The sequence below is a fragment of the Aethina tumida genome, chromosome 3 (genome assembly GCF_024364675.1).
Source record: "Aethina tumida isolate Nest 87 chromosome 3, icAetTumi1.1, whole genome shotgun sequence".
NCBI classification, from domain to species: Eukaryota; Metazoa; Arthropoda; class Insecta; order Coleoptera; family Nitidulidae; genus Aethina; species Aethina tumida.
Window position 1 is genome coordinate 10,905,008 of NC_065437.1, and position 19,714 is coordinate 10,924,721.

The 19,714-nt window shown below is 35.5% G+C and overlaps 5 protein-coding genes across 10 annotated transcripts in view; 3 read left to right on the forward strand and 2 right to left on the reverse strand.

Moving 5' to 3' along the window:
- The window catches only part of LOC109602705 (uncharacterized), a 93,102-nt gene extending 89,238 nt beyond the window's left edge, over nucleotides 1-3,864 (forward strand). For all 6 annotated transcript variants that reach the window (XM_049965316.1, XM_049965313.1, XM_049965314.1 and 3 more), the window contains 4 exons: nucleotides 899-1,110; nucleotides 1,505-1,732; nucleotides 1,792-2,015; nucleotides 2,143-3,864. In XM_049965316.1, coding sequence (XP_049821273.1) covers nucleotides 899-1,110; nucleotides 1,505-1,732; nucleotides 1,792-2,015; nucleotides 2,143-2,283 — 805 coding nt within the window. In that variant the 3' untranslated portion in view covers nucleotides 2,284-3,864. The remainder of the gene's footprint in view (nucleotides 1-898; nucleotides 1,111-1,504; nucleotides 1,733-1,791; nucleotides 2,016-2,142) is intronic.
- A 312-nt stretch (nucleotides 3,865-4,176) lies between these two features.
- LOC109602718 (anaphase-promoting complex subunit 1) lies at nucleotides 4,177-11,462 on the reverse strand. The gene is made up of 20 exons (XM_020019148.2): nucleotides 11,341-11,462; nucleotides 10,875-11,286; nucleotides 10,329-10,739; nucleotides 9,981-10,273; nucleotides 9,808-9,920; nucleotides 9,553-9,747; nucleotides 9,307-9,499; nucleotides 9,093-9,253; nucleotides 8,647-9,038; nucleotides 7,634-8,589; nucleotides 7,268-7,572; nucleotides 6,778-7,157; nucleotides 6,339-6,722; nucleotides 6,067-6,285; nucleotides 5,890-6,016; nucleotides 5,636-5,837; nucleotides 5,342-5,577; nucleotides 5,035-5,283; nucleotides 4,653-4,983; nucleotides 4,177-4,601 (listed from the first exon to the last, which is right to left on the reverse strand). Exons 1-20 carry the CDS (start codon nucleotides 11,362-11,364, stop codon nucleotides 4,209-4,211), a joined length of 5,976 nt encoding a protein of 1,991 aa, XP_019874707.2. The 5' UTR covers nucleotides 11,365-11,462; the 3' UTR covers nucleotides 4,177-4,208.
- A 485-nt stretch (nucleotides 11,463-11,947) lies between these two features.
- On the forward strand, nucleotides 11,948-12,887 carry LOC109602711 (40S ribosomal protein S3-A). Its single transcript, XM_020019140.2, has 2 exons — nucleotides 11,948-12,381; nucleotides 12,509-12,887. Exons 1-2 carry the CDS (start codon nucleotides 11,988-11,990, stop codon nucleotides 12,835-12,837), a joined length of 723 nt encoding a protein of 240 aa, XP_019874699.1. The 5' UTR covers nucleotides 11,948-11,987; the 3' UTR covers nucleotides 12,838-12,887.
- A 741-nt stretch (nucleotides 12,888-13,628) lies between these two features.
- On the reverse strand, nucleotides 13,629-16,680 carry LOC109602712 (importin subunit alpha-1). Its single transcript, XM_020019141.2, has 7 exons — nucleotides 16,530-16,680; nucleotides 16,312-16,369; nucleotides 15,419-15,735; nucleotides 14,790-15,360; nucleotides 14,368-14,733; nucleotides 14,166-14,312; nucleotides 13,629-14,113 (listed from the first exon to the last, which is right to left on the reverse strand). Exons 2-7 carry the CDS (start codon nucleotides 16,363-16,365, stop codon nucleotides 14,018-14,020), a joined length of 1,551 nt encoding a protein of 516 aa, XP_019874700.1. The 5' UTR covers nucleotides 16,366-16,369; nucleotides 16,530-16,680; the 3' UTR covers nucleotides 13,629-14,017.
- Nucleotides 16,681-18,113: 1,433 nt separating this feature from the next.
- On the forward strand, nucleotides 18,114-19,129 carry LOC126264782 (protein unc-80 homolog). The gene is made up of 4 exons (XM_049964070.1): nucleotides 18,114-18,215; nucleotides 18,267-18,435; nucleotides 18,487-18,706; nucleotides 19,053-19,129. Exons 1-4 carry the CDS (start codon nucleotides 18,184-18,186, stop codon nucleotides 19,127-19,129), a joined length of 498 nt encoding a protein of 165 aa, XP_049820027.1. The 5' UTR covers nucleotides 18,114-18,183.
- Nucleotides 19,130-19,714: the final 585 nt, after the last annotated feature.

Here is a 19,714-nt window from a genome sequence, read left to right on the forward strand (position 1 = left end):
TAACTTATTCAGTAGAAGTTTATGGAGAACGAAAAAAGTTATTAATTTAAAATTTTTGTAACGATTATGTCTTGATTTGAAGTACTTTTCTAATTTATTTTGAACAAAATTTCATTTCTGGTTTCTCCGGAAGTGTTAAGTTATTAATTTTTTTCTAAAATTTTCACAAATTGATAGTCTGACTAAAAAGCCTGTAGAGCCCTCAAGTTTGATCTTGGAAAGTTAATTTTTGGCATACACATTAACCAAGCACCCTCCTACATGAGCCATTATTCTAGTACTCTCAAATTTTACACAGGATGTTCGTTAATTATGTTTAAATTTGTGCATCTTAAATCATCAATAACTTTTTTATACTCACGTGAACACCATGTATGTTTTGACATAATTATCTTTAATATTATTCTATACATAAAATGCATATTAATAGAGATGTTACAAAAAATATAAAATAACTCATTTTCCTATATGTACTGATAGTAGTGTAACCTTCTTTTTTTATCTGACAACATATTTTTAGTAAAATCCTGATAAATATTCAATTTAATTATATTAAAAATTGTACAGTGTTCCCCTTAAAATAATAATAGTTATTATTGATATTTAATTATGCACAAAATTAAATATAAATTACTTATTACTGATTCTTCCATTTAACTTCTATAAAAGTTTCACTTCAATATCTTTTTTCTGCAATTTCTAATGAATAAATTATGTGTTTGAATTGAAACGTTCTTTTATATTTTAGTTATAGTTTCCAAGAAAATGTTTCTCAAATTGGTTGTAAATCTTTAGTTTATTTTTAGTTACTTATCATTTTATTTTTTTAGTTAAATATTTACACATATCTTAGTTATTATTTTTATGATTCATATTTACAATTTCCGCATCATTTCAGAAAACTGAAACGAGAATATGACTCCTATGGAGGACGTATGAGCGTCGAGAACATATCGGACGTGTACAGGCGGCTAACTAAGAAGGAGGCGGATCAGACGCAGGTGCGCAACTATCTCAGCAAATCGGAGCTCAACAACGGCACCATGCCCTTCGACCGTTTCCTTACGGTGATGGCGGAACTGGACGGCTGTGATATGTGCACCAGTGATGGTACAGTTTCTCCTCCACATTTTACTTCCGCCCCTCGCGACGGCTCATCAAGCTCGTTCTTGCGACGCCGTCCGACGTCCAATTATGCGCCGACGCTTGATTGGACTTGCGCACTTTTGAAGATGCGACATTTCATACGCGAATTTTGCGACCTAGGTACTATCACATCATCGGAGCCATTGCCTTGTTTATTTTATTATTATTATTTGTCCTGGCCTGATGCTATAATTTTGCCACGAATGTTGTACATTTCAAAAGTGTTAGTTTACTTGCACGATGCTTTATTACCGTTCGTTATGTTGTGCAACAATTTATAATTGCACTTGTTTCATCTAGGTATATTTATGGCTGCACATCAATACATTAAATATAAGTAATCCCGCAATTGTTACAGTGTGGGCCAAATCAACAAACAATAATAGCTGTGATCTGGCGACTTCCCGTTTGGAATGCCTGAACGAAAGGCCCCACGAGAACGTTGAGACGAACTCGCGACCTCTGGAACCGACGTACGACGTTTTCTTGGGCGGCGACAAATCGGCAATCAAGTGGTGCGACGAGATTGCGATACCTAGGCTCAAGAACCAGGGCATATCTTACTATAATCCCACCATCAGAGAAGGTAATGGTTGTTGGTGACGTTACTAAGGACATTTTTCTGATAGTTACTTTTTATTAAAGGTTTCCGACAAAATGGGACGTCGAATTTTACGAGCTGGGATGTGATGGATGGGTGGAAGCAGGGGATGGATAGAAGTAGGATCTTACTGTTTGTCATAACGGGCGATACAAGGGGGTTGTCGACCATGGTTTTTGCCTCTCATTATTTAGCTGTCCGACCAGAAAATGTCATACTTTGTATTCAGCACTTGTCAGTCGATGGATGCAACATCGATAACGAAATGGTAAACATATAAATAAATAAATATTTACATTCGGAAGCTGCACTTAACTGTCCCACCACTCACGTCGTAGTCTATGATTAAGAGATAATAAATACGCAGTTATTTTATAGCCTGCTTTATTTTTCAGCTAACGAAGATCGCCATCAAAGACTACAACAGGGCTCGAGTATACCTTGCCGACTTAGCAAAACGGAAGCAAGTCAAGGTATTCACAAACATAACCGATGCGGTGCAAGAGGCGATCGAGAGGAGTAAAAGTGGTAAATAATAGAGACGGGAAACGATACGGAGTAAACACATCACAATGAATCGCATTAAGCGAAGCTCTCTTTATAACATAGACTCTTCTCAGTTTCGCTCTCTGAATCCCCATCGACAAAACCAATGACAAAGCCGAACGGATGAAGAAAGGTCAAACGGAGAATTCCTATGATTAAAATACGCTTTTTTACCGTTTTTGTTTATTTATTTGATGAAGTGTTTTATTGTATTTGTAAATTTGGGTTGAAAAATGTCGAATTGAAAATTAACGCAATTCACCCGGTAATAACCAATCACTCGATGCTGCTAAATAACAATTTTAATAATTGTTTTATTAATATAATATTTATAACAACTATGCTTGAAATAAAGTAGTTTAATTCGAGCTCTTCGATTGTTACCGCAATGAGATTATATCATATCACTATTGTAAAATTGTTGGATTTGTTTGTTAGTTCCTTTTTTGTGTATGGCCAATACTTATTACACTGGTTTAGAGATACAATTGGTTCAAAGGGAAAAACACTTGGTAATTTTATTAGTTTGATTCAATTTTTATCAGAGTTTTACAGCCAAGTGTTTTCAGCTTCCTTATATCTCTGACCTGTTAATTTTTAAGTATAGTTGTTGTGTTAACTATTGATATTATTGTAACATCATTGTTTCGTCACATTTTTTGTTACTAGTGTTAAGTATAGTTAAACGTTTATACAAAACTTATAATTGTACAGTAGTTTAAATTATTATACATATGTTTTTAATATATTTAATATGTTGTATGTGCAATTTTTCGTTATTAGTAATGTATATATTAATTTAATAGGCTGGTTAAACAACGGAGTACTTAAAAACCTATATCTATTTTGTATATAATTGCATTTAAATATTTTTTTAAGTACTATCATTAAATAAATTGGTGCCTTTTTGCACTGGGTTACCGGCTGCAGTAACACAGTCTGTTATACTTTGGGTTTAACTGACTACGTGTTTCGTTAAATGTGTTGGTGTGGAAGGCCGTGCGATTATTGAGGGTAATGGTCTTATTGTGCCATCAAAAATCGCCCTGTCTACATTATTGGGAGGATATTAGTACAAGTTGGAAGTGTTTTTTATATAATGACTAATGAGAACGTTTTTAAATGACAAGGAGATCAGATCGCAGTATTTGGAGATTTGTGATGTACGACGTTTTCTATCACGATTGGTACTAAATTGAACGATCTTAATTCAATCTAACAAAATAAGTTCTACCCCTAATGTTTACAATAAGTTTAAATATTTTATATTGTGATAACTTGCCGATTGTGTGTGAAATGTTGTATAAGTTGTGCATCTGCATGGAATTTGTAAGAAAAGCTGCCGAAGTTTACACTATTTGGAATGATGGCGAGATATGCAAAATCTCGGTCGGAATGCAATGTACCTGAATTAATCATACGTGAAGAAGGATTATTTATAATAAAAACGAGTTTCACAAAACATGAGATTTACGATTCTTATTAATATAATAAAATAAGCATAAATTAGTTAAGCTCAGTGTAAATTTTTGTAAAATATTTAAATTAAACTTTTGTGACATTTTCGATAACGTTATTTTTTTAATATTAACAGAATCTCATTTAATGCAACAATCAATTTAGTGTTTAACAAACTAGTATTTTTATACATTACACAATTTCAATATTAAAAAATTAAGCATAACAATTTGGCAGGATTTATTAAATTATGAGTTTAATAAACTAATTTAGTCATAGTCATTGAAAAATTCTAGGCTAACTGTATATTTTTAGCACTTATGTATTTATTATTTCTTTTGTAATGTGTTTAATAAATTATTAAAAAAAACATGCACATACATTGTATTTTTTATAAAATAAAATTGACTAAAATACAAAATATATTATTATTAAAATATTTATTTACAAATTAAACTTATTGGTAAGTTTTCAAAATTTTCCAAATTCTTTCAATTGTTTCACTGGATAAATTGTGATCTTTAACTTTATCCATAAGCTCCAGTAAATTTTCACACTTTGGGTGGTACAATTTGAAAGGCAAATCATAGAACACCAGGTAATTTGCTATCATTCTCTGATAATCTACGTCAAAGGAAACAAAATCAACCCCTTCGAGGTAATTCCTCAAGTTCCCAACAATGCCAGGCTCATCTGCATCCATTTGTTGTGCAGTTTCCTCCTGAATGGCGAGAATTGCTTCTTTAGGAATCAAGTCAAATATTGATGACTTCATTAATGCTTGTTTCACTACGATTTTAATTTGCCACATGTTGTACGTCTTTGATTTACCTTCAAAATCATCTATCATCTACAAATTAAAATGAAGTTATAAGGAATAAATACGTATGCATTTGGTCACCTTAAAAATTGCTGCAAGAACATACACGATCACCAGCTTGTCCTTTATAACTGCGTCATAAGTGACCCTCATCAGTCTCTGCCTGAATATCACTTGTTTTTGATACTCAGACTCAGAACGTGGGTTTATAAAAAAGTGATCGCAGAAGTGTTTGATCGTTTCGTCAGACGTGAACGAACGTATAGAGGCAGGCGTCGGATCCCAAGGTACAACACCCGACTGTGTTAGAGTTCTAGCGAGCTGACTGTGATATCCCAATTTATCCACCACGTAGCTCAAACAACCTGCCCGCTGCTTCACTTCTATTTCCCCGTTTGTAGACAGGATTTTTCTAAAAAAATATAATGTAAAGATATTCGAATTATTGCCTTTTTTGACTTACAATAGAAGATCCCAGTTGTGGCCCCTCTCGAATACCACAGGCCAATATCGTTCGTCGTCGACGGAAACTTTCAGCAACGTGTTCGTGTCGGGAATTATGCCTGGAGCCTTTACAGTTGTGGTAGATCCATCCAACTTAACTATTTTTAAATTGGCATAGCAGCTTTTTCCTAAATGAACATCTTTTGGTATTATCACACGCGGTTGCACAGCTAACACATACAAATGCCTGAAGGCTTGCAAGTGATATCTAAATATTAAATAGAAGGTTACACAACTATACCATATATTCAAAATAATATTAATACCTATTGTCGTTACTATGAGTTGGAAACTTAGGATAAAAGGCACAGATCAGAGCTGCTATACTAGCTGGGGAATTTGAAAGAGTGTATCTTCCTCCACCTAAAAATAATAATCCTAGGGCCATGTGCGTAGCCAGATGAGAACCGTAGGTCACGACGGCACAAGCAGTAACTCCTACACGACGTCTTAAATGTCTTACTAAGCGCATTATTTCTAGATTTCCAGTTCCAGCCATAACCTAGGGATTAAAATGTTTTTTATATTTATAATAAATAATATTCAACAAGGAAACTGACCATAGCCGCAGATAAAAGCAAAACATTTAAACAAGTTTCTATTGTAGGTTTGCCTGCTAACTCCGCGATAGATTTTGATGTAAGTTTAGTAAACATATGGCAGAAATACAGAAGGGTTTCGAAAGCATCTTCGTCGGCTGATCCCGCAAATTTCAGGCCCAGGGCAAAGCAGGCTCCCGCTACTATATTACAATAAGCTTGGCTGAAATAAAAAGAACAATTTACTCTTGTAATTGTAATGATTTACAACTTACTTCATGGCTTCATAATCTACATCCACAGTGGGGGACGGTTTTACCATACAATATGGTCGAATTGTAGTTGGTACTTGTCCTTCTACCCACTCCCTGGATGGTTCTATATCATTCCAATGTATAAGAGCTAAAACAAAATTTGTAAAGGACAATCTTGTTTTAAAATAAATAAGTCACCTCTAGATAAAATCCTAAGCATTAAAAAGTCAGGCCTAACAAAATCAAGCAGATATTGAGTGTCTGGAGGGGCCATCCAGTCTGCTACCGCCTTATTCCCCGTTCCTAAATACATCAGACCCAAAGCCAGAGTAGCTCCTGGGGCAGTAACGTCTAAATTCACTGATGAACCTTCTCGTATTTGGAACGATGAAACTTTATACTTATCCTTTTGAGATCCTAAAGCAAAACTTGAAATTTACTGAAGTTATACAGTAAACAATATTACTAACCAGTAAGGGGTCTTTTGTTGCCGCCAACCATGTAATAATGCAGTGTATCAGGTACATTCAAATCAGACAAACCAGCAGGCTTGTCGCCCTGCTTGAGTGTGACTAAACCCAAAGCCAGGCCAGCTGCCAACGAGTACGACTCCCTGTCGACACTGTTTTCCATTTCCGGGCCGGGAGGCCTGCCTATCTCCGACAGCAGCACCTCGGCAATGTGGCAATGAGCGGTACGTTGATACAACAATCCAATGCCGAAAAGGGCGGCCACTTGCAAATTCTGCGGCACGTCCAATTCCATCGACGTGGGCGGCAGCAGAGCTTCCACGTGTACGCTCAGCATCTTTGTTAAGTTCGTGTTTGCAGTGCCGCGATACGATGCTGACCAACCTAATGAAAATGACATAAATTAAAACGGCTTCATTGCTACATGAATGTAATGTACCCAATAATACACCAACGCTGGTCATTTCGTGCAACTTGGTGAGGTAATCGTAGGTGCTTAATAGTGAGAGGTTCCTTAGGTGGCCGTTGAGTCCAAGCGCCATGAGGAAACCGGCGTGCTCCATTTGTTGGTCGCAGTTACCCTTCGGCATGTTGAACGCGATCCAAGTTGTGTCGATGTAATGCGAGTCGGGCGAGATTCGTAGGCCGTTCGCGACCCCGTTGTGGAACAGTGGCCACAGGCTCATGTTGGGAGGTGTGTCGATATGGCTGACGTCGATGGTGGTGCCACGCGGTGGCACCTTTCCGGTTAAAGTGAGGGGCGGAGTCGGCAGTGGTTCCGTTATCACTGGCATTGAAGTGCGCAGCGTGAACATACCTCTAAAATTTCATTTTGTATTACCTTTCTGTGTAGTAAAATATACAGGGTGATTCAACTAATTTATTCACTAGAAGTGAGGTGAATTACCCTGCACAATTGATTTACAAACCTTCCGACTGGAAGGGCCATGGTGCGTGCGCAGGTGGCGAACAAATGTTTCTCCTGCTCCTCAATGAAATCATGGTCGGAAACGTCGGGTCTTTGAACCAAGACAATAGGTATTGGCCGTGAACTTTGTAACATTTTTCTAGTTTCCGCAACTCGAACGTCATCGGCGAAACGTAGCCTCATCAGAGGGGTGTCGATGTCTTCCATACCGTCAGGTTGTTCGGCATCGGCTGGCGGCACAACAAAGGGCATCTGGTTGTTGCCATGCATCCGGAACTTTTCTGAGACGGGATCTTCATTAGACTCCTGTCACACAATCAATACCATGAATAATTCCAATAATTCGTCACAACGATATGATATTTACCTTTTTCATCTTCAGAGTTTGAGCAGCCAGATCTTCACGCCACAACAAATAATAAGCTTCGGCCGACCAATTTGAAGGGGGATTTTCCCTGCACTTCCAAAGTGCATTATACATTAAAAGGTTGATGCCAACTGGAAGAGTATCTAAGTACTCCGGAGTAATACCCATATCCACCATAGTGAGCACGGCCGTTTCCACTATGGAAGCCTCATTGAGACCAATGCGCACGTGTGAATGACTGGCATTTTCAACGTGACTGCTTATGAGATCTTTAACGAAGCTATCGCGCAATGATTCCGGTGGCAAGTGTCGATGGCGTCCTGATAATATACCGACTAACTGCACTATATCCCTGGATCGTTCATTCACATGAGCCAGATACGGATATTCCTCAACTTCATCCTCCCCCAACAAATTAAGAATGTGCTGCATAATATTAATAGGTTTCTCAGACATACCAGGAAACGTATTAACATTCTTCAAGTCGCATTCCTTGATGTTGCTGCTGGTGAACAAGGTGGCTTCAGCGGGGAAGTCCTTCCAATAGTGCAACGAATACTCGGTCAGTTCCAAGTCGTTCGACAACTTGTTTAAGAAAACCATCAGCGGCAGCATTTCGTCGCAGCGCAACAAGTTTAATTTAAAATCTTCGTACAGCAAGTGCAACACAAAATGTATAATCCTGATGTAGGGAAAAAGCACCGACTTGGTGTTAATATGAATATCGGGCATTTCGGCATCCGGTTCGCTTTCGAAAAGGAGCTCAGTAACTTTCAGTTTCAACATTTTAATCATGTCAGAGCGTATTTTATAGCGGGCACTTGTGGTCAACATGGTCCAGTCATCCCTTGAGCCCTGGGAGTCGTGTTTCGCACGCTTGACGGCACTGGCTGGTGTCGCGGGTAGGTCCGCGGACAAATCTTGTGTCATTGTGGTGTCCTCATAGCCAATTAACTCTAAAATAAACCTAATTAATAAACGCCCCCACATAACAATTTTAATCAGGTCCTTACCATACATCAACCCAGTGAACATGCTCCACTCTTGATCCAGGCTAAGATTTTGCGATCCAAGGGCATTTCTCGTTGAGTACCACCTCGACATTAAAACAATTAAAGCGTCCCTTGGCAGAAACTGGCGGAAAGCGTTTAATACACTTTCGACCAATGAAGACGACGCCAGAGCTGGTAACGTTATCCTGTAATACGTCCCGTCTGAATATTTTAAGGTAATCCGATTTTCAATCGCGTCTATTAGGCCGGAAAGGACGGACCTGGAGGTACCTTCGAAATTGAATTGACTGCTTCTTGGCATTTGTGAGGGAGCAGCAGGCAACACAGGCGACAATAAATGTTCATCGAACTTGGGATCAACTGGTTGGCAATGTGGCAAGAGACTGCTTCTCCTATAAATAACAAACATGTACATAATAGTATTTTAACAAAGTAAAGTCTCTTACCGTGGAAAAGGAGAATATAAGAGTGCACAGTTTTTCCTAATATAAGGTGAAGGAGTATGTTGCACCAAGGTGCCACCTGTGTGCAGCTTACCAATCACTGTGAGACCTGAATATAAGGTCACATTGCCATTATGCTCCAAAATAGCTAACATATGTAAATGCTAAAATTATTTAAAAATTATAAAATATTTCGTTTATTCATAGATAAACTTACTGGAATTGGAACAGCATCTTTGGCACTGATGCTGGTTAACATACCAAATGATATATTAGGATAATTTGAAGTAAAATCTATTTTGACAATGGATAATTGAAAACGAGACAAAAGTATGTAACACAAATACCACTGACCAGAAAAGTCTTCACTAAGAAATACTTTGGTAGCTGGACCAGCTAAAGCACCATCTCTGAAACATAAACGTATTATTATTAACGAAATGGAACAATTTTTTGTACTTACTGAACAGAGTAGTTGTCTGTCCATAAATAATCCAGACAGACAGTGGGGGTAGATCTTAAATGTGACATAATTTTAGAGAAGTCAAAGAAGGTATTGTTTGGCATTGATGTAGCTCTTTCAGTTGTATTAAAGCTGGCCCTAGATTTGGGTCCTACCCAAGGACTTCCTATAGAGGCTGAGGGAGACTGACAACGACTAAAATAAATAAATATAAAGTAAATTAGTGAATAACATTTCATTTTTAATATTTCCTACCTCATTGCAGCCATAGAATTAAGGGATCTTGTTTGATGGGCATGACCTAAACTAGAAGCAGGAATATTCGAACTATTTACTATGTTCCAAATTGAAAATTTATTTTTAAGTTGCTAAAAACAAACGTATTATTGTAAGAATTTTTAAAAAATATCCTAAACCAATATGCTAACCTTACTAGTAGTTAAAGGATTTTTAGTATTGTTTGCATTGTTTGATTTTTCGACAAATGCTCGTTCGTCGGGTCGAATGTTTCTTACACGAAACACACTATGTTGTTTTGTCTGGGAATTGTATACCATGCAAATACTTGGTTCCTCACTTGTAAATACAATACTCAAATTCTTATTGTTTAATATTTGAATTAAGTTGTTACAATTTACAGCTAATGAACAAATATCATCTATTGGATATGCCATAGAAAAGATTGTGCTTTGGCAATCATAAAAATTATCTTTCCCAACACCTGTAAGAATTAAATCAATAATATTTTAGCCTTGAGTAAAAACTTTCTTACTTACTGTCTGCTTTCTTCTCAATAAAAATACCAAATTTGGTTGGCCATGCCTTTTTAATTTGAAATGGCACAGATATGACAAAATCCTCACCCTTTTCAGAAAAAACTCTCAAATTGTGCTCATCTATGATACATATAGATGGCACAGGTATGCCGGCAGGCTCATCTACTTTTCTATGAACATCTATCAGGTTGGGATCATAAGTAGGCCTCTCACAGTAAAAGGTGCACCAAAAAGCCTGTTTAACTGGTAAAGGAGAAGTGTATGAGCAAATTGTTTGCCGACCATTATCAACTTCATCTTCATTTGTCACTAAACCTCTACTCCAAATTGTTGTGTTGCCTCTTACATACAGTTCATCTTCCATGAAACCTGTTTCCAATTTTGTCCGGAAACACTTGGTACTTGCTCTACCTGTAGTTGTTTTGAAACTTATTTTTATTATTTATATTGTGCACATTGAATGTAAGAACTTTGTAAATTTTTTAATAATCTAAGATTATCTACCATTTTTAGTGTGAAATAAATATAAAAAATTGCACAACTCACCATAATTTAATTTATTTGAATCACTGACAAATCTAGATTCATTTTTATTGTCATTATCCACCGAAAGTCTTTTATTTCCTTGTCTGGAACAGCCAGCATCAGACATTCTCTTACCACTTTTTCCAACATCTAAACTTTTAGAAGTTAATGAATCATCTAAATATGAGGTAGCTTCCTTATGACTGCAACCAAAGTAACTTTTATCTTCATCTCTGTAAGTTTCATAGTTTGCACTAGTATTGTTATGTTCATTCGGAGTTTTCCTTAAAATCCACCACTCTGTATTATTTCCTTCTACCAAAGATACCCGTTCCAATTTATTTAATAAAAGATCAGACTGTTCATTTCCTATTCTCTTGGCATCTGGCTGAGGATGCTTGAATGCTTGCTGCCGTCCACTTGGAACGAACTCCTACAAAATATTTGTTAAAAATATTTTGATAAACATTATTTATTAAAAACTAACCTGTGGATCTGACGCAGCAATCATTATTTCAGTTTTATCATCCAGATTTGCTAAATTACAATATCCAAATAGAAAATTTTATTCAGTCTTAAGCATATCTTTTTTGTATCTCAACATTTTTTGTAGTTCAAACAAGATCGGTTTTTCAAAACCGAATGTCATTTCCATTGGATCGAAAATTTAAACCGTTTGTGTTGGTTCAAAAAATTGGCAATGTCGATTTTGGTTATTAATTTAAATATTGTCTTTACCATTATCTTGTGTCATAAATTCATTGAAGCTTTTAAAATTATGTACTGTTTTTGATATATTTTAAATATATATTAAAAATTATAAGATAATTCAATTTGGGGGAAATGGTAATATTTAATGAATTATAAGATAAATAAAATTTGGTAATATATTGATATAAATAAATGTCTGATAATATTAACGCTCAAAAAGTTCAAAATAGTTAACACCTTCGTTGATTAATTATAATTAAGAACTTGTACGTAGATTTAAACAAGAAAAAATAAAAAAGCGGCAATATTTAAATTTGTTTGTGAGTGGTGGGAGATCAGGACGTGCAACCTAATGTCACTAGAATCCAGGGAGTTTTGTCGCACCTCGTGGTCGGTTCTTTTCTCTCGTAGACTCCATTGAAAATGGCCACCATCTCGAAGAAACGTAAGTTCGTTGGAGACGGCGTCTTCAAAGCCGAATTGAACGAGTTTTTGACTCGCGAACTGTCCGAGGATGGATATTCCGGTGTGGAAGTGCGTGTTACCCCAACACGTACCGAAATTATTATTATGGCCACGCGTACCGATCGTGTTTTGGGCGAGAAGAACAGACGTATCCGTGAATTGACTTCCGTGGTACAGAAGAGATTCAACTTCCCCGAGAATTCCGTAGTTTTGTACGGAGAGAAGGTCGCCAACAGGGGTTTGTGCGCCATCGCTCAGGCCGAGTCTCTCAGGTTCAAGCTGATCGGAGGTTTGGCTGTGCGTCGTGCCTGCTATGGTGTATTGAGATACATCATGGAATGCGGAGCTAAAGGTATGTAAAATGTGCTATTTTAAAGTTTAACCCGTCCAAAAATCGCCCCGAAAATCCACCCACATGTTAGTAAACAAACCCCTGAAGCATGCCTAGTTCAGTAGTTCACAACGTGTGTTTGTTACAGGTTGCGAGGTCGTAGTGTCTGGCAAACTCCGTGGCCAGAGAGCCAAATCCATGAAGTTTGTGGATGGTTTGATGATCCATTCTGGAGATCCATGCAATGACTATGTTGACACTGCAACTCGTCATGTATTGCTCAGACAGGGAGTATTGGGTATTAAAGTCAAAATCATGTTGCCATGGGACCCCAGCGGCAAACTTGGACCCAAGAAGCCACTTCCAGACAATGTTTCTGTGGTTGAACCTAAAGAAGAGACCCTGCCACAATTCCCAAGCAGTGAGATCAAAGCTGTCAAAGCTGATGCTCCATTAGCCATCCCTGTTGTAGGCTAAATTTTAAGATGTAACATGTTTATAATAAAAAAAAAGGTATAAAATCTTAATTGTCGTTTTATTTCACTCAATTACTCATTTTACATTGTATCATTTGTAGTAAAATGTAATTTTTGTTATAAAATTTATCAAATCATTAAATTTATTTTGTAAACTTACAATTTTGCTGCATCACTGCTATTTTCTAAATTATTCTTAATTTAATTTTAACGAGTTACAGATTTTCTTTAATAATTGTACTATTAAGGTCTTTTTAAATTATTAAGAAATCATTCTTTTCTAAAAGTTTTGTCAGATTGATTGTCTTGACTAAATTTACTGTTAAGCCATCAATTTTATTGATGGAAAGTTCATTTTCGGCTTTCACGTTAACCAAAGACCATCGTTTAAGCAGTCACCATTAATACTTCTAAATGTTATACAGGGTATTCGTTATTTACGTTAAATTTTGTACGTCTTAAAACATTGATAACTATTATTTTCAATGGAATGTTGAATTACGTTTTAGAATAATTAAATTGAATATTAAAAAATCTTTCTAAAAATGAGAGATTTTACCAAAAATTTATGTTGTAAAATCTCTTAATATCCAATTAAATTATGATAAATTTATATTTGATATTCTATTGAAAATATTATTGATGTTTTAAAATGCCCAAAGTTAAAAAACAAACACTCTGTACAAAATTTGGGAGTACTAATAATCTCTCACAAGGATGGTCCTTGATAACTTATAAATTGGGATTTTTATATGTAATAAATGGAGGCTGTTAAGAAGTAAAATACGCATCTACAATGTTAAAAATGATCATTTAATAGAACATGATTAAATAGTATGTACGACAATAAGTCTAAAAATATAAGTAAAACAAGCTCATGAAACTTTTGTTTTAAAAGTACAGGTATAACTGAACAACAACAGACCAATATAAAAGTACAAAAACATTAAAAATTATCACCGATATCTAATCGTTTAGTTATATTTTGGAATGAAGAGATCACAATACATACATTTGATATTTTAAAAATGGATTAAAAAAATCTTTAGCCAATCACATAAAAATATAAGTGTATAATGTTAACAAATAAAATACAAAATACTGGGACTTTTAACTAGATTCGGCTAAAATTCACTAGAATCCTTGGACAAAAATTTTACTGGAATAACAAAAATATCGTTCTAGAAGGAAAATCCACCGTTAGGCACTTGTGATGGAGCTCCAAAGGCGATCTGACCATCCTCTGTTGTTGGACCACCCAATTCTTCAACGCAATTCTGAAACAGGCATATTTAATTGATTATTAATAACGATAATGCAATAACTTACGTCTGAAAAGTAATTCTCAATAATGCTAAGAGCTTTTTCATAAATCTTCTCGTTGTCGTGCGTTTGTAGTGCTTCGATTCCATCAAGCCCACCACATTCCTCAATAAGGATGGCTACTTTTTCAACTTCACCCATTTTGTTGGCAGCCTGCAATATAAAACAAATTAAACAAGTTCACTCATGGAAAATATTTTTTCCTTACGTTTAGAATATTGTTAATTCCGTCAAGAACCACAGTGACCGTTTTGTAATCTTTCGAATTAAGCAAATTGCACATGGGTTTAAGCGCACCCATTTCGACCAGTTTGGCAAGTTGGGCAATGGTACCGCCGCTGGTGTAGTTAGTAACCGCCCAGGCTGCCTCTTTCTGCGATTTGAAGTCTCCAGTTTGAAGGACGTGTAGAAGTGGGGGAAGAATTCCAGCATCAATGACCTTCTGGATTTGTTCACTGTTGCCAGCAGTTATGTTAGATATGGTCCAGGCAGCTTCTTTCACGATGTTGAGGCGAGAGTGTTGCAGCAGCTTTCCCATAACATTCAAGGCTCCAGCGTTAATAACAACGTCAGTCTGAAATTTAATAAATTAGCAAATTCCAATGGTGTGGCTTCATTGCACGTTTTTACCTGATGATCATTTCCTGTCACTATATTTCCCACCGCTCTCAAAGCTGGCGTGAGCACAGTGTTAACGTCGCTGGAAAGTAATTGCACCAATCTATCAATCAACCCAGTATCCAGCACAGCTTGAATCTTCTCATTGGTTCCATCAGTAAGATAGCTCAGAGCCCAGCACGTGTCTGCCAAAACATCCTTATCTCCATAGGTCAACAGCTTCGCCAATGTGGGGAGGGCTGCTTTAACCATGTTAAAGTCTGGGCTAGGATTTTTGTTCCTGCAGAGATTTGAAATAGCCCAAACTGTGTTCCTTAACAGAGACAGTGTAGTATCTGGCTTAATGAGATTCAATAAATCGGGCAAGACGTTGCAATTCAAGCACATGTCGCGGGTGACTGGACCGTCTCCCGCAATGTTACCCAAAGCCCAGACTGCCTGTTCGGCGACATCAGCACGTTGCGATGAAAGCAACAGTTGCAACTTCGGAATGGCCCCCTCGTGAACGACGGCCAGCGTTTGTTCCGACGTACCGGACGCAATGTTGGTGAGCGCCCAGCAAGCTTCAAACTGCAAAGCGGGGCTGAAATAAAAAAAATAATTACGTCGTTTCATTCCTACAATTAGTGTAACCTACGTACTTATGACTTTTGCCGAGGAATTCGACGCATTTTGGTACGACGCCCAGTCTGATCATGTGGTCGATGGGAGGGCTTCTTTCCCGACTCAGGGTCTTTCTGCAGGCCATGGTGGCTCTTAATTGGATGTTCTCGTCGGGGCTCATCATGCCATAGAGGATTTCTTCGGCAGTCATGGTTACAGGGGAAGTTTGATTGTTCTCTTGAAGTGGTGAGGTAGGTTCCTCAACGGCTGATATGTTTCTACGTTTGAGTAACTGGTCATCCTTTCTGGCCTTTCTTAATTCTACGGTTTGGCCAATCCTTCTTCTTCTCATTTCCTAATTAAAAAATAATTCATTATAACTCACTGTGCTATGAAATTAAAACTAGTAATTTAAGGCAGCAGCCTTGGAAAGGAAAGTACTGCACTTCAAAATTGTAATATAATATTGATAATATAAGTTTGTTTTTATTACTGGTAATTTTATGACTGAATTGATATAGACAATGACAAGAATTTGAAGTTTTATGAATCATAGATGGAAAGTCAATATTTGTTTAGATATAATGACATAATGTGCATATTTTTTTGATAATATCCTACACAATATTTTCATATTAGTCATTATAAAGTGGTATGAGATAAATAATGTATCAACAAGCAGCATTTAGTAGTATCTTATTTATCTACCTTTTGCAAGTGTAATTAAAATTAATAATTAATTATAAATCAGTTTGAGACTGTTCTAACGTTTAAATTTCGTAAAACACATCAAATTAACGTGCCGATTTTATCACCAATGCGTTTTAGAGGTCACAAGCAAACAAGTGGTTCTTAAATTAAAAACTTGCATGCATTTTTTTATGACAAAAGTAACCCACTACTACAAAATTGATGTGATAAAATTGCTTACCTCTGAGTCCTTGCCTTTGTTTTTGAACGAACGAATTCTGTTTTCATCAGCCATGGTGCTGTAAAATACGTTAATACAATCAGAAAACGTGCCTTAAAATCAACGCGAAAAAAAAACGATTTAATGGCTCGTCATGTGGTTAGTCCTTCAATTTACCGAAACAATAACTAATCAACGACTTACTGTTGTGACTACGCAGTAGTCTTGCAGGTACTCACCGTTTATTCTTGTTTCCGTATTCTAATTATATAAAATTAATAAATTGTCGAAAGGCTAACTGGAATAATGGTCTTGACGTTCTGGCGGATATGCGATTTCGGTTAGGGTTTTGGATACAGATTCTTTGAGCTTCGAAACACACCAATCACATAATCGAGATTTTTGTCCTTGACAACTATTGGTCCGATTTGAAACTCTTTGTGATTGCAAAATATGATTTGTTGCGTCAAACTTATAAATATTTAATTATCGCGATTATGTGTGTGCCGGGATTCAAAAATAAAATATACATTTGTATTAGAAAAGCTAATTCTTAATTTTATTGACAGTAACCGTGGTTGCCTAACCTAAAATCGCAAAACTATTATGTTAAAACTAGGGAATTCAAAATGCACAGCATTTAATTTAAAACAACCGCCCGATAATTACAGAAAATAATGAATTACATTTAAATTTAATGCATAAAATTTGGAGATGCATTGGGAAGATGCGCGTGAAACCTATATATCTCTGGAAGCAAATCGATTTTTATTCCTAGTCATAGACTTTGATGAAATGTAGACCACCCCTACAGGACAACGGGTCCTGGAAATATCTAGGATCTTGTAAGGCAGTTGATCTCCCACATTTTGGTACATGGAGACTGTCTGACTGATTCTCTGGATTATTTGTTGTTCCTGTTTGGATGTTATATGTTATTTATTGATTGAATTTTATAAATGTAAGTTTAAAATTTAATTTATTATAGTGCTTAATGTTGCGCTATTTCTCTTATATTCTATTTTAAAGCTTAATTTAAAACTTGAAAATTTTGTTGTTTATTATATTTATAGATAAACATATTTAAAATCTTTTACCAAGGGAAATATAGATATTTTGTAAATCATTAACAAAATAATATGATTGACACTGATTTAATCTTTTAAATATAATAATATTATTATTGACCTATTTTTAGTTTAGTTTTATTTTCTTATATATACAAAACAATTTTATTATCTCTTTAACGAAGGAAATTTTCATAATTAATTTAATTTAGTATTTAAGGGTCAATTTTGTTGCTTGTTTTGTTTAAATTATGTATATAATCTAAAAATCAGGAAATTATTGCCAATTTATTGGTGTGTTTTAAAATGATATAAGAATGTTTTGTGAAATATATTTCAATCATTCCCTTCAATTTGAAAAAATTAAAATTTAAATAATGTCTTGTTCTTTTTAGTATATCATATTAAAATGCCGGACTCAGATAGAAGATATTCTGAAGACGATTTGTCAGAAAATTCCGTGCCTATTCCTATTCAAACATTTCTATGGAAACAAGTCAGGTAATATATCCCAGTACACAATATATGTATTATTAAGGTAACTCTTTCAAATTTCTTTTTAGCCCTTTTATCAGACCAAAACTTGGGAAGCTCCATGAAACTTCCTGCATGTTTTGTCCTCATCCAACTGGTCATTATGTAAGTAGATGCTTATAAGTCTTGGTATATTAAAAAAAAAAATAAATTTCAGGAACTGAAAGAAGCTTGTAACACTTTCGAAAAGGTTTTGGTCCAAAATTTACAGTCAGACCTGAAGCCAGACTTAGCCGAATCAGTCAGATCAATTCCTAGATGGCGATTAATTCAGGCGTCTTTGCCTCATGTCATGCATGCCGTGGAAGCAATGCTTTTCAACAGGTACTTTGGAAAGTTGATTTAAATATTTCTCTGTTATATTATTTATTTTAGAATTAAAGATGGGAATATTACGAGTTTGGGCCACGTTGAAACGAAACTGATGTACACTTTGCACTGGTTAATTTTGGATGCTGCAGAAGAATGTGCCGATGCAGACTATGAAAAAGGAATATTTCACTCATCACCATTTTATTATCTGTTTCCAATTTCAACAATAACGGTACATATATAAATCATGTTTAGCACATTTAAATTAAAAATATTTTTACAGTTGTTTATCTACTTATTTGCGCCGATATGCCACAGTTTGAAAGAGTCCGACTTCAGTTCAAATTTTCGATTGGAAAATGGCCTAAAAATTTGGCAAGCCATGTGGGAGTTCCGGCATCCAGATTCTCCATGTTTCACCAATCATTGCAAACCTAAACCGAAGTACATGTCTGGAAAAAACAATAAATTCAAACAACAATTTGGAGACGTCTTTCTTGGACGTGAGTACTACTTTTTATTAATAAATTATCGTCTTATCACATTTTCAAATTACTTATTAATGTGTCACTTATTTTTAGTTATTTCAATATCAATAAATTGTTTCATTGTGTAAGTAATCCAGTATAATTTGTTAGTAAAATATTTACTTCCATTATTTAGTAAATACCTACCTGTATGTTTTAATGAGCAATATCCCATTTCCTTTATGACATAATGTATATTGTGTCATAGACTGTAAACAAATCTTAAGTAATTTATTTATCTAATTAAGGACAATAATTAATTTTAAATGAGATTTCTAATACAAACAATTAATATCCAAGTTTGGCCATTTTTTATTTTAAGTATTGATTACCACTTATGTAAATGGATCCAAACCTCAATTGCAAAACTTAAAGTACCTAAACAAAAACCAAAAGTAAGCATATAAAATGCACCATGCAATTTGCTGAAATCAATTTTTACGTGTTCATTTTCATTCACATACGAGGTGACGAAACTGTTTTGTCGTTTCTCTCTGTAACCTGTGATGTTTGAGTACCAAAAATTTATTAACCCATGTTCATAATATCTTTGTGTGTATATGTCAAATATCTGAGTAAATGGTGAATTCTTTTATAATAAAAACGAAGCATAGTCATAAGTGACGCATTCCTTTAGCACCTTAAAATATTTCTTAGTTTCGTCATCAATGTCATCGGTATCACATATGTAATTTGAGGATGTCATTTTGACAATAATCGCATAATTTGTTCGGTAATTTTGAATTCTTGGACCAAGTAGAAATAAATTAAGAAGTTTCCTGTAAACAGATGTATCGTGTTTGGTGTGCGAAAAGTTGGAGAAAGAACGAGTTACGTCTTCTCTGCAGTACCAGTTGAGTTTTGCATCCACCATATCCGTCAACATGTCTATTGACTTGCTAAATCTGGGCTTTGTTAGAACCACTATAGTTCCTGCAGCATAATACGCGGCGATAATTAAGGAGACGATACTGATGTATGTTA